This window comes from Sabethes cyaneus, chromosome 1 (genome assembly GCF_943734655.1).
Source record: "Sabethes cyaneus chromosome 1, idSabCyanKW18_F2, whole genome shotgun sequence".
Classification (NCBI taxonomy): Eukaryota; Metazoa; Arthropoda; class Insecta; order Diptera; family Culicidae; genus Sabethes; species Sabethes cyaneus.
In genome coordinates, this window is record NC_071353.1 from 49,305,987 (window position 1) to 49,325,126 (window position 19,140).

The 19,140-nt window shown below is 39.9% G+C and overlaps 1 protein-coding gene across 10 annotated transcripts in view; it reads right to left on the reverse strand.

Annotated features, from left to right (window-relative positions):
* The window catches only part of LOC128732794 (forkhead box protein O), a 197,621-nt gene that overhangs the window by 58,641 nt on the left and 119,840 nt on the right, over positions 1-19,140 (reverse strand). For all 10 annotated transcript variants that reach the window (XM_053826177.1, XM_053826175.1, XM_053826176.1 and 7 more), the window contains exon 4: positions 4,262-4,484. In XM_053826177.1, the coding sequence (XP_053682152.1) occupies positions 4,262-4,484 (223 nt within the window). The remainder of the gene's footprint in view (positions 1-4,261; positions 4,485-19,140) is intronic.

A 19,140-nucleotide genomic window follows, 5' to 3' on the forward strand; every position in this document is an offset into this window, starting at 1 on the left:
AACTGCGTCGATTTTGACATCTTCGAAATAGCTCATGTCAGGGAACACCACTGCCACCAAAAAATTGAAAACATCGTATTGTGCTGGACCTGATGGAATCCTTGCCGTTGTTTTTGTTCCCGGTATTCAAGAGTGGAGATCGCCGAAGTGTCAGAAACTACCGTGGTATTACGAGTTTGACCGCCGCCTCCAAATTATTTGAAATAATCGTGAGCAATGCTTTAATTCGTAGCACTAAACATTACCTTTTTCTAACCAACATGGATTCGTGGCTGGCCGCTCTGTGATGTTGAATCCATTTGACTTTACTTTTAATTGCATTACTGAAATTGAGGTCAAGTATCAAGTAGACGTGATACAGTTTGCTTCATTTAGAATTGGAACAAACTTTTGCTCATATTGTGGCGCTCTAATTGTACGGATTTGGAAGTTCTTAGCGCCCACGTGCCGGAAATTTTGTTAGCTTCACCGATGCATTTTTGACGTTCCGCAAAACGACTGTATTTTGTAAGCAAACAACATAGAAGCCGAAAAAAGGGAAAAAATTGTGCACAGTTATTTGGAAAATCCATCGTGATCTGCATATAGGCTACCTAAACAGCTGAAATTGCCCAGAAATCCCGTATGGCGCGTTATCAAACGGTATAAGGAAACATTGACGACGATTCGCAAGCCTCACGCTAATCATCGGAGTGAAACTGTCGACCGGAAACTGCGTGGTAAGATTTTGAAAACCATCAAGAGAAATCCCAATCTGTCGAACCGTGATTTGGCCAGAAAATTCGGGCTGCCCATAATACCGTGAGGAAAACTCGACTTCGAGAAGGAATCAAGTCGTATCGAGCTAGCAAACAGCCAAACCGAACTATAAAACAGAATAGTGTGGCCAAAATCCGTGCTCGAAAGCTATATGACCGGATGCTAACGAAGTTCGACGGGTGTCTCCTGATGGACGATGAAACTTATGTCAAGGTTGACTTCGGGCAAATGCCAGGTCAAAAATTTTACTTGGCTAATTTAAATTTGTTTTTGCCGACAAATTTCCACGAAAATTTAAGATTTGGCAGGGCATTTGCAGCTGTGGCAGAAAAACGAAAGTTTTCGTTACAAATAAGACAATGACGCAGGAACTATACCAAAAACAGTGCCTTCAAAAACGAATTTTGCCGTTTATTCGATCCCACCACTATCCCGTGATGTTTTGGCCAGATTTGGCAAGCTATCATTACAGCAAAGTTATTCAAGAATGGTATGCAGAGAAAGGGGTCCAGTTTGTTTCGAAAGACCTTAATCCACCCAATTGCCCACAGTTCCGCCCTATTGAGAAAAACTGGGCAATCATGAAGAGGAGACTCAAGGCAAAGGGAAAAGTTGTTAATGACATCAATCAGATGAAGACCTGGTGGAATAAGGTAGCCAAAACGATGGACGAAGAAAGTGTGCGTCGCCTAATGAACCATATTACAAGAAAAGTACGAGAATTTCTTCGAAACCGTGACGAATAATTTTATCCGCATTTTTTCTTAAAAGTATGAAGAAAATGCTACATTTTTGTAAGAAAAAAATTTGAATTTAATGATAAATTGCGGAAATACACGCAATTATTTTTGTTCCAATACTATCTGAAGCAAGCTTTATATACTGATTTGAAAGTTGCCTCCGAATGCATCACTTGTCACATACTGCTTGATAAAATATCACGACTGGGTGTTTCGCAGCAGTTTGCTACATGGTTACGCTCGTGTTTGTGCGACAGAGTATTACAAGTGAAACTTGGCTCGAAGGTATCGTCTCCGTTCACGAATCAATCTGGTGTGCCGCAAGGCAGTAACTTAGGACCACTTTTGTTTTGTTTTTTGTTTTTTAACGACATTACCTCTGCCCTTGAAAGAGGCTGCGGAATGACCAAATCAGATGAAATCACAGACCGATCACGTTTTGATCGACTGTCGGCAATTCTCAGACATCAGCGTCAGATCCTATCGAAGCGCTCACGTTAACTCGAACTACTAGTGATGGTTGAGATGCGCCCAAGACTCTTCGTTGTGAATAACATTCGGTACCAGTGCCAGCCTTGGTTAAATCTCGTGCGGCTGAAGCAGCCGGACCTCGCCACAAACTAGGTGCACTCACACGAAGCTACGCTGCCGAAGAGGACGAGCTGGACGAAGCCGCTCTCGAGGACTGTTGGAGCGTCATCAAAATAGCCATTAACAGTGTAGCGGAGTGCTCCATCGGGCATGTGGCACGGAATCAACAAAACGAATGATTTGACAATGAATGTAGGAGGCTGATAGATGATTTTTACTACGTGAAACGATACAAACGGAAGATCTTCCAAATCTTCCAGGAGATAAAGCGGGAGTATGCATCCCGCAAAGGCTTTGTGATGCGAGCCGAAATGAGTCTGGATAAGAATGGCAGTATTTTGATGGGCGATCGTGAGGTGACCGAAAGGTGGAAGCAGTACTTTGTTGTACACCTGAATGGCGCCCAGGCGACGTTAAGGATGCCATGCAGCTAAAGAACAATAAATCGGTTGGGAAAGATGGAAACGGAGCGAAGCTCATTAAAATGGGACCAGAAGAGCCGGCCACTTCTCTACACCGGCTAACTGTTAGAATTTGAGACACAGAACACCTACCGGGCAAGTGGAAAGATAGGGTTACCTACCCGAGCAGACGCGAAGAGCAAAATAATATCAAAATGTGTTATGGAAATCGAATAACTCATATCAAAATTTGATCTTGTCTTGGCGGACATAGTTGGTAAAAGAACAAAAAACAATATCAAAATTTTGTTCTTTTAAGGCCAACAGAATAACTACTTGTGTTATTTGAATCACAAAGCAATAATATGACTGTATTCAGAATTTGGAATAACATATTTTTGTATTATTAGGCTATTGACTAACAAATGCAGTAGCATATGACATATTGAAAATTATTTTATAAAATATTTATAATATAAAATCATTAAAAAAAATTTTATGAAATATATCGAATATCATTTTAAGGTCATAATAAGATATGATAACAAAATCAGTTATTAAACTCATTTTACAACCAATGTTTTAAATATCTACTCAATAACAAAATGTGTTATCAATGTACCTCCTTATCTATTCAAGAACAAAATGTAGCATTATACTTTATTTTGATATGTTTTAGGAAGAACACGAAGCCTAGTTGGCATGACGTAGAAAGTAAGTAAGGATAAGTCAGTAAGTCTGTAAGTAAGTAAGGGTAGTCGCGAGTGAGTGAGTTAGTAAGTAAGTAAACAAGTAAACACGTAAGTAAGTTAATAAGTTAGTAAGTATAAGTAGCCCAAGTAACAATTTGGATTATATTACACTCTTATGATGACATTTAAGACCAAAATTGGTCATAAAAACCGCCATAGGAGTGCAATGAAACTCACAATGCTGCTTGGGAAGCAAGTTAGTAGTTTTGGGGCGAACCAACCACTCCAATATGGGCAAAAACGAGCGAAAAAACAGACGCAATTGAGATACGGCCATCAGGCTGAATAAATATAGGTGATCTTATGTAAAAATTTTCGGAGAATCTCGTGGTGCCAACACCTTTTCTGTTTGCCACTGGAAAGTGTCCCATTTGGCTCATTTTCCCCTATTTTTAACACTGGTTAAAAGCCACATTACAAAAAGTTAATAAATTAATAAGTAAGTTAGTAATTAAGTAGGTAAATAAGTAAGTTACTAAGTAAGTTAGTGAGTAAGAGTGTTAGTAAGTAAGTAAGTAAGCAAGTAAGTAAGTAAGTAAATAAACAAATAAATAAGTAAGCAGCTAAGTAAGTAACTATGTAATTAAATAAAAATTTGGATAAACACATTTAACACAATAATTTGAGATAAATGAAATAAAACTAAGCCAAATTTGAAACGAATTTCGATCTAATTTTTTTAAAGCTTGTTTTAGTATTGTTTGTGTAATTTTCTAAATGGTTTAACACGGTATCTGTTCGTAGGTAGGCCGTATGAATAAAAGAGTTGCGGTGGCGGCGATAATCTGAAATCAACAAAAGAGTTAGAGCAAACTCTCCCATAAGATTTACACGGGAAAAGCAAAGCAAACTGTTTTATTCATACGGCCTAATATGTATTCTGCAGATTTGAAACCCTTTCCGATTGTCCATCTGCTCATCAAATTCTGAAAAACTAGTCCCCTAACTTAATTTTGCTTGCTTATTGAGAATGTTCAAATGAAAATGTCATTCTTAGCCATCCTTATCACGAACTTACTTGCAAGTCCCAAAGCCGCCTGCTGTCGGATAGCTTCGACTCGCTTCCGAGCCCTGCCGCGGCGCTTCTCGTACTTGGACGTTTCCATCGAGGCCGCTCTCCGGCGTACCGATTTGCCCGGTTTCGCGTCTGGATTCAGCATCCACCAGGATGACTTGCCGGTTCCTTCGTTTTGTACTCGCATGAATCGATTGTGCAGCGATAGGTTGTGTCTGATCGAGTTCTGGAATGGAAACAAAGAGGGGGATACGTGAGGAGATTGCGATTTATTGCAGAAGCCAGAAAAGAATGAAAAATGAATAAATTACAAATAAATAATCGACGAGGAGAAAGCCTCACAAAGACAAACGGTTTGCATAGGGTGACTAATTTCGTATTATGTAAGTCGGACTTCTAGCCGACGCGCCGCACGGGAAGGAAAGAATCCGTGCATGTGCCGTGGGCAAGTTGACTAGTCTAGTGGGGACTTTTTTATGTATGTTTTGTTCGCCAACCGACTCCAGCTGTGGATGCGACGGTTTCAGTCCGTCGCTTATGTAAGATTTTATCTTCGTCACACTTTGAGCGATGCCGCTAGATTGTAACTTTGTCAAGCTACACGGCGTAGGGTGGAAATCGGTTCTACGCTGGACGAGGACAATGCCGCATCCTATAGTGGTCTTCTATGGGAATTTGCTTGAGATTCGTACTTCGGAAAAAGATGCTTGCCAGTGTGGTGCTAGAATTATTTATGCGACTATTTTGGCCACTGATTTATATAATTCTATCACACAAATTGTTTTTATATATATTACGATCTATCGGACAAATGAAAATGATTTATTGTGATTTCTTCACTGATGTTGGAGCCATTTGTATAACTTTGATGTGAATTGCTTGTTTTTATACTTCATTGGAAAATAATTATCTAGTTTTTCCACGAACTGTATATTTTTTTGTCAAATAACTAGAATGTTTGAGATGAGTTTATGTCAATGTTGAGTATATTGATAAAATAGATTGTATTATGATTTAATCTGCAGCTTTCTAACAGCCATACATCGCTCAGCATATATTATCTGATGCACCGAAAGGTATTGCAATTTTCAAACAACGCGCTCGTGAAATACGGGACAGCATCCCACGTTGCACTTCTGACTATCGCATCCATCGGCATCCGGTCTGCAGCGAAAGCAAAAGTAGCAAATCGACCCGAAAAGTTATCGGCAAAAGTTTGGCAAATGGGACACACATTACGTTATCGACTGCAAGACGACGACGGATGGAAAGGAAGGATTCCTGAAAAGTTCGCCGGAGACAGAGACCGGTACAATGTCTTTCTCGGGCGACAATACCCGCGGCAAGCGGCGAACGACAATGCTCCCCGTTCATTCTCTATTCGCTGTCCAGCGTGCAGATAGCCGAGATAATGTTTATCTGGCAACTTTATGCATCCATATGGACAATAAACGACATTATTTAATTTAGCTAAGTAACCAATAATCGCCAAAGTTTCCCGATTCCGCACTACTAGTCTTGATGTTCAGATACGGTCTACGTCGATCTTCATTCTTCATTAACTCGATTGCCAATTCATTTCCATGATTGAAATAGTTTCAACGCAGATTTGCGCATAGCCGTTAACTCGCAAGAAATTGATTCGTCTATACACGTGGTTTACGATATCGATTTTTTTCTCACGTTCAATTAGATCATATCGCTATTATTCGCATCCTCTTTGTCGAGTCATCGCGGTTCGAGCGGAGCCTGATTGAGCATAGATGATAGCGTGGATTCTTTTTTTTTTTGTTGCTGAAGGGAATCCCGCAGCTTTTGGCGGATGAGACGATGCAGGAGGGATACGAAAATGGAGAAAAAAGTAGTATTAATGGCCAGGCATTAAACATACGTTCGGGGGCTTTTCCGAGCGATTTGCTTGGAAAATTAAAATTTAAAGCTGTGTCTTGTCTCTTCATCAACGTTTGCCTTAAGAACCATAGGAAGGCAAATTTATTTAATGCTATTTTTTCTAGCAGCGGTAAAGTTTTTGCACGGCTGGTTGGTAATATACTAGGAAAAAATCCTATTGCAATGCGATATGACTTGTATGAAGATAAATCATTGTAATTGGAAAATTATTGAGATAGTTAGCAGGTATTTATTCTGTTTCACTCTTTTATTTAATTGTTGTTAATATTTTATATTGTGTGTACCTAATAACATTCTGAAAACTGAGTAAATGTGTTATTTAAATTATTAGTACACTATTTAGAGTCACGTCAGTTTTTGAATGGTATGTATTTGCAAAAACTAGAATAGAAAATACTGCAATTCAGCAACCCCAAGATAAACAGCACTATCAAATCTTAAGGATTATATTATACAGTTACTTACTTACTGACTTAGGTGGCTTGCCGTCCTAAGACAAAGCCTGTTGTACAAAGTTTCTCCATATAACCCGGTACAGGGCTACCGCTCTCCAATACTTGTCCTGGTCGTCTTGTTCCTACCGGATTTGAGGCGAACACCATCTTTGCAGGATAGTTGCCCGGCATTCTTGCAACATGCCCTGCCCATCGTATCCGCCCAGCTTTAGCCACCTTCTGGATACTGGGTTCGCCATAGAGCTGTTCGACTTCATGGTTCATCCTTCGCCTCCATACTCCGTTCTCCTGTACGCCGCCGAAGATCGTTCTTAGCACTCGTCGTTCGAAAACTCCGAGCACTCGCAGGTCGTCCTCGAGCATTGTCCATGTTTCATGCCCGTAGACAACAACCGGTCTAATAAGCATCTTGTACAGGGTGCACTTCATTCGGGGACTTAGTCTGCTTGACCGCAATTGCTTGTGAAGCCCATAGTAAGCACGACTTCCGCTGATAATACGCCTCCGAAACTCACGGCTGGTATCATTGTCCGCCGTTACCGCCAAGGTAGACGAATTTGTCGACTACTTCAAACTCTTCGCCGTCGATCAATATACTACTGCCCAAGCAGCGTCGTTCGGCCTCGAATCCGCTGGCAGGCATGTACTTTGTTTTAGACATATTTGCCTTTAACCCAATCTTTTCTGCTTCCCACTTTAGTCTGGTGTACTGTTCAGCCACCGCCACAGATGTTCTGCCGATAATATCCATGTCATCGGCAAAGCAGACGAATTGACTAGATTTGTTGAATATCGTGCCCCGCGTGTTGATATCCGCTCGGTTCATAACACCTTGTAGCGCTATGTTGAACAGCAGGCATGAAAGATCATCACCTTGACGAAGCCCTCGGTGTGATTCGAATGAACTTGACAATCCACCCGAAATCCGAACACAGCACTGTGTACCATCCATCGTAGATTTAATCAGTTTGATGAGCTTCCCGGGGAAGCCGTTCTCGTACATGATTCTCCATAGCTCTTTCCGGTCGATGGTATCATATGCGGCTTTGAAGTCAACGAACAAATGATGCGTGGGAAATCTGTATTCACGGCCCTTTTGGAGGATTTGCCGCAGTGTAAATATTTGATCCGTTGTAGAGCGACCTTCGACGAAGTCGGCTTGTTAAGGTCCCAAAAATCTGTTCGCAATTGGTGATAGTCGGTGGAAAATGATTTGGGACAGCACTGTATAGGCTGCATTGAGAACGGTGATCGCTCGATAATTCTCACAGTCGTATTTGTCGCCCTTTTTATAGAGCGGGACCCCAAATTTCCACTCCTCCGATAGCTGTTCCGTATCCCAAATTCTAACAATTATTCGGTGTATACAAACGGCCAGCTTTTCTGGTCCCATTTTAAGAAGCTCCGCTCCGATGTCAACTTTTCCAGGTGACTTGTTGTTCTTTAGCTGCATGATGTCCTCCTTAACCTTCCTACTGCATTAGAAAAAAGTTACATATTATGCATTAAGGGTCGAAAACGACCCAAGTTTTGAAATTGCTCTCATTCATCCATTTTCAATCCGAATTTCGTTTTCTTTACCTCGTTTGAAAGCTATGGCCAAAAACTAGCACCCAAGGTATGTTGGGGAATATTTGTTGACTGATGGCCACTTCTGCGTCGGTTCCGGAACACCCCCTACCAGGTCCCGGGGAACATTTTTATGTTTTGAGATAATTCATTTTGCGGCACATCAAATCACATTGGCTTGACAAAATAAGATTAATGGAAGTGCAATGGGAACATTTTGGACCCAAGCGGCCATTTCCTCATTGGTTCTGGAACATACGGTACCCGGTTTTTGAGGACAATTTTAAATTTTAGGATGATTTATCTTGCGACACGTCAAATTACATCAGCTTGATAACGTAAGACTATTGAAAGTATAATAAAGACATTTTGAAGGCAAATGGCTACATCAGCATTGGTCCCGGAACATCCGGTACCCGGGTTTTGGGGCCATTTTTGTATTTTAGGATAACCCATCTTGCGACACATCAAATCACATCGGCTTGATTAAATAAGACTGATGAAAATAAAATAAGGTCATTTAGAAGCCAAATGGCCATTTTGCCATCGGTTCCGGAACATCCGGTACCTGGTTCCGCGTATTTTTGGATTATGAAATAATTCATCTTGCGGCACATCAAATCACAACGCCTTGATCAAATAAAACAGTTCCAAGAGCTATGGGGACCATTTGAAGACAAATGGCCATTTCATCATCGGTTCCGGAACATCGGGTGCACGGTTTATGAGAACATTTTTGGATAGGATAATTCATCATGCGCCACATCAAATCACATTGGCTTGATGAAATAACACTAATGGAAGTACAATGGAAAAATTTTGGAGCCAAAATTACCATTTAATCATCGGTTCCGGACTATCCGGTATCCGGGTTTTGGGGACATTTTTGGATTACAGGGTAATTCATATGCCCCGAGTTACCCCGTTTTACGGTTCATTATAAATACCGGGTACCGGATTATATGCGACTGACACCCCATTATACTTTCATTGTTGTTATTTTATCAAGCCAATGTGATTTTATGTGCCGCAAAATGAATTATCTCAAAATATGAAAATGTTCCCCGGGACCTGGTAGGGGGTGTTCCGGAACCGACGCAGAAGTGGCCATCAGTCAACAAATATTCCCCAACATACCTTGGGTACTAGTTTTTGGCCATATCTTTCAAACGAGGTAAAGAAAACGAAAATCGGATTGAAAATGGATGAATGAGAGCAATTTCAAAACTTGGGTCGTTTTCGACCCTTAATGCATAATATGTAACTTTTTTTGCTGTGGCTCTTCTAGATGTCGCTGAAAGCTGAAACTCCCCCACAATGCTAATTTTCAAAAGTTAGGAAAAGTCAGAAAATTTCAAGTCTCTAGCTCGTACCGTTACTGAGTAACAAGCTTTGTAAGTATGCCGATGGGTCGAAAACGACCCCAATGCACTAGGAAGGTTAACGTCGCCTATCGTTGGGGTTGGCACCTCTTCCACGTTTGTTGCACCGTCGAAATCGCTTTCCCCGCCGCCATGGTTCTCCGCCTGGGCGCCGTTCAGGTGCTCATCGAAGTGCTGCTTCCACCTATCGGCCACCTCACGATCGTCCGTCAGAATACTGCCAGTCTTATCCTGACACATTCCAGCTCGCGGCACAAAGCCTTCGCGGGATCCGTTCAGTTTCTGGTAGAACTTTCACGTTTCCTGAGAACGATGTAGTCCGCGAGATCTAACCGAGGCTGGCGTCGGTACCAAATGTTGTTCACAACAGAGAGTCTTGGGCGCATCTTAACCATCACTATGTAGTGGTCCGAGTCAACGTTAGCGCTTCGATAGGATCTGACGTCGATAATGTCTGAAAAGTGCCGACTGTCGATCAAAACGTGGTCGATCTGTGATTCTGTCTGATTTGGTGACCTCCAGGTGTACTTGTGATGGATTATGTGCTGGAAAACGGTACTACGTACGGCCATATTCTTGGAGGCGGCAAAGTCGATAAGTCTTAGGCCCATTTCATTGGTCCGCTGGTGTGCACTGAACCTTCCAATCACCAGTTTGTATTCCTCCTCATGGCTGACCTGAGCTTTGCAATCCCCGATGACGATCTTGATATCATGTTTTGGGCAGCGGTCGTATTCACTCTCCAACTGCGCGTAGAATTCATCCTTGTCGTTATCGGTACTTCTGAGGTGAGGGATGTGCACGTTGATGATGCTTATATTGAAGAATCGGCCCTTGATTCTCAACCCGCACATTCGAGGATTGATTGGCCACCACCCAATCACCCGTTTCCGCATCTCGCCCATCACTATGAAAGTTGTACCCAGCCCGTGTGTGTTGCCGCAGCTCTGGTAGATGATATGTCCATCTCTGAACGTACGTACCGTTGAGCTCTACCAGCACACCTCCTGCAGCGCCACGACGTCGAACTTGCGGCTCTTCAATACGTCGGAGAGCACTCGAGTGCTCTCTTGAAAGTTGAGAGATCGGCAATTTCACTTCCCGAGTTGCCAATCCATAGTCCTTTTTCGTCGCGTGGGTCTATTCCAATTGTTCCAGTAAGAATACGTAAGAGGCGTACGAAACACGAGCTGCATGCACTGCCTGGAGAGCTTTCAATCATACTGGCGAAAATCGCTAGGCTTCGATGGGACGGACACGGCTGGGCAATAGTGCACCGAAAACAGTTCTCTTCAACAACCCCACCGCACCGGCACAGGGTTCAACAACCCCACCGCACCCAGGAACAGGGAGCTCAACATACATGATGGTCGAGCGACCAGGTCGAAAGTGATTAACGACTTCTGAGAGGACTGGAAAATTGGCGACGAGTGGCCCAAGATCGAGTTGAATGGAAACGACTGCTTGAAACAGCACTAATCAAGGCACTAGGCACTAGGTCAGAACGACGATGACGACGACGTGATGTTTAGCAGCCAGGGGGGCAATTTCAAAATGTTTTCCATACTGGTACTAATGTTCAAAATGGTAATATTTAATATTTAATGATTTATGATTTGTATTTCATTCCACAAACATTCAAAAAATTACAAATCATGGCCTCAAATATCCTCACATATAATATACGATAATGAGATATATTTTCTGTTTTCTAAAATTCACAACGGTTGGATAAAAAATACTGCAAAAACATTCAATCAAAAATACGCTCATTTTTAAGCTTAAATGGTTTTAAAGGCGTTTTATTTAAGTGCTTTTAAGATGTGAATGCCATGTACAATTGTCAGAACTTCTCTTAAGTGTTTGTTTGATGTTTTGAAAAGGAATTTCAAGATTACTTATAATATTACAGGAGTTACACTTATTGATAGTGACATTTTATGAGGATTTCGCCAAGTGTTCTTCAATCCTTCTTAACAGCTGGTAAATGCAATGAATCAATGGCAATGCTCTAATAGGACTTCCATAAAAAATTATTAAAATCAATTCGTATTTTGATTGCTACTAGGGTTGGAGCAATGCCATTGAATACGTATAAACTGTTACGAAGGGCCCAAAGGTTGCTAGTGGATTTGATTGATTTTATTAGCTCTAATATATATTTGTCATAAAGCACGAGGAATAATCCTGTTACTACATGACCCCAAAACGAAAGGGTGAAGATTGTTATAATAAATGTGCGTTGTTATTTAATAAAGAAATTGAAAAATTGGTTTGGAAAAATTGGTGACATTTAATAAATGTAAAAAAGTGCGTTATTTATAAATGCTGAATTGAATCAAAATATTACAGGATATGCTATTTGAGATACTAGTTATCAAAACTCTCAAAACTAGTTAATGCCTATTTATTTTGGAACAGTTTGCTTTCTGCATTAATTGAATCAAACTTTTACGCAATCCGGGATGAAACATGTTGCACGCAAAGTATCCTATGTATTTATTCTGACCCTTCCGAAGTAGTCGATAACTTAATTCTTTGTTCGTCTGCAGTAGGATAGAAACGCCTTTGTAATTGCCATTTCCGAAACGGAAAAAAAAACTAAAGGTAAGTCGTATAAATTGAGATTTATAGGTCTTTCTGATAGATTTCAGTCGCCACCTCCATCCACCGCATTTGCTCGAATTCTCATAAAAGTAACTACGGAAACTATCACACACGGGGAGCAACTCTTTGGTCAGGCTAGTCTGGCCATCAATTGGTTCGTCCGTGCGCCCGGTGGCCGACCATGCCCATCCATGATGGTACGGAGCTTGCGACGACAAAACGCGCGTATTCAGCAGGTTCCGATGCTCCATTTACGATGATCAATAAATATATCGCCCTGCAATAAACTCGTACGCACAAACCCAACATCCTTTCGAGAAAGATTAAGTGAACGTATTTCCTCTGGCAATTTCCCGCATACTGGCTCTTTTATTCTAGTGCTTTTCCCACTATAATTCAGTGCTTCTTACACAGAGCAGAAGTGTTGCGGAACAATCGTTTGGGATGCTGCGAAATATAAATTATCCCACAAATGGGAGGCAAACTACATGCAGCGGAAGGACACTGCTTGAAGCAAGAATCTATATCATGTATGACTACATTCCTTTGTACGGAAGCATTTATCGAACAGAAAAACCTGCACACAGAATGCGAACCCCGAACAGTACCATGCTATAACAGGAGCTGTAGCGTCCGGCATTTTCTCCGCTTGACGTGCACCCCTCGGTCGCCGGTGCGCCATTACCATCCAAGCTTTCACTTTAATTGTCGTCGCCACAATCACTATGGCAAATTTTGCTTCAGTTTGTTTAAAAAGTTTTCAACTGAAGCGTAGAATTGAGCAAGGAAAATTTTTCTTAGATGCGACTTTCCGCCAAATAGGCGCCGGCTGGTTTTAACCCTTTTGCCTGCAATCCCGTCTTTTGGCGTTCGAGCATAGAAATTCGTTTTGGTAGAACCGACGTCGACGGGCGCGTGCTGCATATATGTATGAATGTGTACATATGCTGCTGCTGCTGCTGTCAGTAGATACCGCGCGTCGCATCTCCTTGGTGCTGAGCGTTTACACACCTTAGTACTGCGATGCTGCCGTGCAGCACCGGGCGAGAGATGAAATTGTAGCCAAATTTGCGGCAGGGAATCGGGATTGGCTTGAAGCGATGTTGGCTGAAAACCTAGGTGAAAAATTAAAGTAAGCATTTTACGAGTCGCTTATTTCTCGATGTTATTCGTCAATTACGAAACTGAAAAGAGATCAAGCTTTATTTGATGGAGTAGACTAAACAAATACTAATAATTACTAACTAGTCAAGTTTAAATTAATGAAGTGCGATAATCAAATTTGGAAGGTTTGCTGTGAATTCGTGACTGCTGTCTGCTGTCGTAACACACCCCAATCAAGCCCATCAATTCATCTGAAATATGAGCAATGAATCACAGCCACTAATAAATCACTTAACTTTCAAAAGACAAATTGATTTCGTGACATGCAGCAATTTAAATGCCAATTTTCTTTCCTTAGAATAAAGTAGAAAGACTGTAGGGTGGTAGTTGAATAGAAGCAATAAAATAGAATCATCTATATGAACATTAGACTGTTCATTTGATCGTATAGGATACCCCCTGGTTAACCATACTGACCAATCAAGAATTTTCTGATAATCGCTAAGCTGCTTCACGGGCTATACAAATGATATTATCAGCAAACCCCTTATTTCTCGTCGAAAAAATGGTTTTCGACCGCAGGTGATTAGAGATAATTTCCATTGTCATTATTATCATTAAAATCATCAACGTTGATAACATTTTAATGCGAGCTCAGCGCTGGTACGATACGCTACGTTGCGATTAGCGCCAATCAATAAAAATCATTGTAGCGCATATTAAGTAGCAATTGCAGCCAGGCATGTAAGATCCGAACCGATTAGTGTCGATCGCTAGTTTATTTTTGCTAATAGCTTAATTTTCAGGGTCCTATAAATTACGTCTTTTGGATCGTTTTAAAACAAAAGCTAGCTTAGGCAGTGAAAACTCATGAATAAAAACACTCGTACAACAAAGATTTTATCAAATGGTGGTTGGCGATAATAACACAGGTCTGCAAAAATAAAAAATTTTCAGATTCATGAGATATTTAACGTGAATCATATGTATTTTGGGGTGCTGAATCCAAAACTGATTTCCGTTTTTCTCCATCACCTAAATATTTTTTGTAAACTATGCTTCCCAAGTAACAATTTGGGTTTTATTGCACTCTTACGATGGCATTTAAGACCAAAATTGGTCATGAAAACCGCCATAAGAGTACAATAAAACTCGCATTGTTGCTTGGGTTCTTATATGGAAAAGTCACAAATTAGATGAAAAAATTATTATCACAGATTCGTATTAAAATCCTAAATAAAATCTTTTTCTGTTATTTCATAAAATTTTTACTTAATAAATACAGGAAAAATACTACTGGACTGAAATTTTTATCTTTATTCTTTTTACCTTTGTTATACTATATAACAAAGGTTTAGAAATTGGTCGAAAAACACGAAATGGATCCAAGGCCCGGAGGGCCGAGTCACATATACCAATCGATAGGGTTCGACGAACTGAGCAATGTCTGTGTGTGTGTGTATGTATGTGTGTATGTGTGTATGTGTGTATGTGTGTATGTGTGTATATGTGTATGTGTGTTCGCTTCGAATTTTCTATCGCCTGTTACTCGGAGATGGCTGAACCGATTCGACCGCTTTTACTCTTGGTTGAAAGGTATTATTGCCTAGTATATTACTATTAAATTGTTTCGTGGTCTGACTTTTCGTTTAAAAGTTATAACCAAAACTGTGAAAATTACGTGACACGATTTTCTCCGGAACCACGCAACCAATTTAGTACCAAACGAAAGCTCTTGATATTACTAAACACCAAGTTTTAGTCTACCAAGTTTTATTGAAAATGGACAAGCAGTTTAAAAGTTAGATTTAAAAAACCTGTTTTGACAAGGTACAAATGAACGCCTGTTTCTCAGAGATGGTCAAACCGATTTAAGCGCTATTAGTTTCATTTGATAAGTAATATAGCCGGATAGATCACTATTGAATGGGTTTTTGATTGGAGTCGAAAGTTATGAGCAATCGAATACACCACACCAAAATTAACTATAATTTATAATGATTTTAACCAAGATACTTTAATATATATTTTTTTTTTGAAACGACGGTTCTACAATTGATGAAGGGGCGGTAGGGGAAAGAAAATGAAAATTTTTTGGTGAAGCAGGGGAAGGGCGGAAAGGAAGAGGGGGGTTCGCTGGTACTTATACCTTTGAACCATAGAGGCACTGGACAAAAGGAGACCGCAAAATCCACTTCTCAAGAATAGCGACGCGTTTGGTTGGGTTATCGACACATATTGTGCCGCTTCCTACATCAATTGCAGATTACCACCGAGCGAGAAGTTTAAATCTAACTACTATTTACTGTCAGGACGACGACACTATGCCGGCCCTTACGACTTGCAAGGTACTGCACGTGACGTTGTTCGTCTGTCAGCGTGTGTTAGCCGCGTTTCTCGGCGCGGGTTTTCGAGGGAAGGCCTGGTTCCTATGTATAGACTAATCTCAAGTTTTTAGTCTTGACCTTGAAATGAGGTCATACATATAGATTAATATTTTTTGAAACGATGGTTCTACAATTGATGAATTTTTATTTTTTTAATGTAGGGTAAGGAACGAGTTAAGCAGTGTTACCTATTTTAATCAGTTGAACATAAATGATCCGAAAATGCACTTTTTTATTCATATTTTCAAAATCTTTTGATAGGATCATCTTCACAAATCACTTAACCATACATTTGGTTCACACAAACACAATTTATTGGGTTTCCGACAAGAAATATGATGAATTAAAAATTGTTGTCCAAAAACGTACATTTTTCAGCTGCTCTTCAGCAATCGCCACCTTGCTACTGACGAATTCATCAAATTTTCAGCACTGATTACAACCACTCTGAAAGTCAAGCATTCAATTGTCACATACCATATTATTCAGTCTCTTTTTTTCTATTATCTAAGGCTTTGTCACTAGCCGAAAGTTTTATTATTTTCTAACAAAACTGAAAACAAATTCTGAATTGATGGAACCTGTTCACCAGTAGCAGCAGCTGCAGCACAACTGATGAACTATCGTGTTGCCAAGATACTGTTTCGGTTCTGGAAATAAGAATTTTAAGTTTGAAATTAACTGAAACCTCCTATGGTGAAAACGTGGTTCAATACTTTTAAGAGAAATGTATGTTCATAATTAATTTTTCTTTATTAAAAACAACACAAAAGACAGCTTTTTCAATAATTTTCGAAGATTTTCTCAGTGATTTAATGAAGCAACGATGTGTTTCAATGTTATTTGCTTTGACAACACTGTTCTAAAGTTAGATCGTGTGCACTTCTATGTTTGCCTCTTTTGTTCTCTCACCATCCTTATGAACAGCGAGTGAGACGTCAAACTCGCAGTTTCCCATAAGAACACCAGAGAATAAAAGAGACGACGAATACCGTTTGCCGAACGGTGCGGTGAGTGTATGCCCCGATAAACAATTTAGACAGATGGCATTTTACGCATATGCCGATACGCTATGCCGATTACGCATCAGATGCCGATTAGTAGGTCGCGGATAGGAACGCGAACTTACTGAATAGGGGGAAAAGTTCGAGGGATTTTTTAACGGGACGTAAAAAAATTCAGATTTCAAGATTGCTGAAAACAGCACCCTGCGGGTGAAAATGGGTTCGGTGTGTACAAAATTAGTTCCACCGCTCCAACTTTTAAAGCGAAAAATCAAAAGTTTAGCTCAACAATAGTGTCTTCCAATGGTAACAGCTTGAAGAACTAAAGATAGCAAGAAGATTGGTATGCTGATATTCCCCACTTAGTCAACCCATCGCTTGTAATAAGGTAAAACAATCAGTGACCCGCTTAGACTGCTTAAAACTAGTTCTTTACCCTAATTTACATCCGGGATATTTCTGGCGTTTTTATGTCTAAAACCAACTTTCAAGATTATTCAACAAGTATTACATAAAAACGTGACGTGATGGACAATTTTTATTATTTTTTCTGAATTCTGTGTACAAAAATCTATAAGAATCAGTTGAAAAATTCTATGCAGTTTTTTTGATGCAGACCTATGTAATTGAACAACTTAAAGCATGATACTCGCCGGTCTACTACCGACACGTGCGTGGACTGCACAACAAGATCATTGAATTTGTTCAGTTGATCAGTTGAATTGTCAGCTATCATGCAAACGATTGCCAGGTAGGAAATAGTATCCAGACGCCAAAGTTGTCAAATTTCAGCGGCGATTACACAGATACAATTATATGTAACTTTTTTTGGGAAATGGCGTATGTACCCGAGCAAAGTTTGATCACGAAGCGATATCTGCAAGATAACTTGTTTTGTTAACGGATAACTCAATATCCGTTATAATCCCTCTAAACAAGTTAAAATACTATCAAATCATTTTGCGATTTCAATAAAAAGAAGTAATATATTAACCCTCTGATGTCCACCGTCGCCTTTTGGCGTTGTCAATTAGTTTGGCAGATTGTTTTAGCTCAAAGTTATTATGCGAGATCAAATGAGAAATGTTTATACGCGTGTGATTCATATACAAAATATTTACTTTCATGAATACAACAATAGCAGAATAAAACGGAAAATTCTTTTGAGATTCTACTAACATGCTCGCCATTAAATAATTGTCAAAGTTATAAATTTTTTTAAAATTTTCTGTATAATTTATTACTTGCTCGAATGAAAATGTGTTCGCTTTTTTATTAATATTTATTTTGAAACTTTCCTATTCTTGTTTTTGTGTATTACTCAAGTCTTTTTCTCTACGAGGGATACATGGCGCGTAACACCATTTAAAAAAATCATGGTAATTCGAAACATTCTGTAAAAACCACGTTAATTCAAAAATCACCTAGAAAGCTACTTAAAATCTAAAAGTTGTGGAAAAACCCGCTCGAATTTCAAAATTGGTGAAAAAACCGCAGTAATCCAATTTTTTTATTAATTTTAGACACTACATCAGCGATGCATTCGTGCCTGTACCAAAAGATAGTTAGTGTTTATTTTCTTACAGTTTCATGACGATTGATTGTACAAGTTACATTCTTTTAAGTACTTTATCAGTTTTTCTTCACTATAACTTTCGTTACATAGGAGTCTTTGTAGTGTTACTTCGTCAATATTACATTATCGTTTGGCATCTAAATATTTTCTGCAGTCGAGGAGAAGGTGTCGTACGTTAACTGTGGTTTCGCAACAATCGCATATTGGTGGTGAGTCTTTGTTAAGTAAAAAGCTGTTTTAGTCTCGTATGTCCAAGTTCTAGTCCGGTTAGAATAAGTTGATCACAGGCGTAGCTGCAGTCTTCCCATTTTTTAGCTTCAAATTTCACTTCTCGCAGTTTTACGTCTTGCATTGCATTAATTGTCCCTTACGGATCCCTTATGGATCTTACGTTTCATTTCTTTCATAGCGACGTCTGCCGGAATTGCCGTTGAAATTGGTGTATTGTTTCTAGCGTTAGCGGATAATTGATTACAGCACTCGTTCGCTAATTGCATGGATGAGGTGATCCAACTAGCGAATTTCGTTTTTTAATTGCACGATGGCTGCCAATATTTATTGTGAACCGTGATATGTTATCACCGTAAAGAATTCTTCACATGCACTCACATGTGTGCTAGATTTTGAGAAAAACAGTTAAATCTTTACAAACGAACCAAAAGCTTAAGGAATACGTGTCCAATTCATTCCAAAGTTTAGCAGAATTTGAATTAATTTGCTTTAAATATATCTACGTAATGCAGAAGAGCGCTTTTGTTCGGCATCGTTGCATTTTTGGTTTTAGCAACAACCTAGGAAACCACGTGCCGTTTGACAGATAACTATTTTTAGTTGCACTATCGTGCAACTAGCGAACGTGCAATTAGCTCACAAGTGCTGTAGCTGCT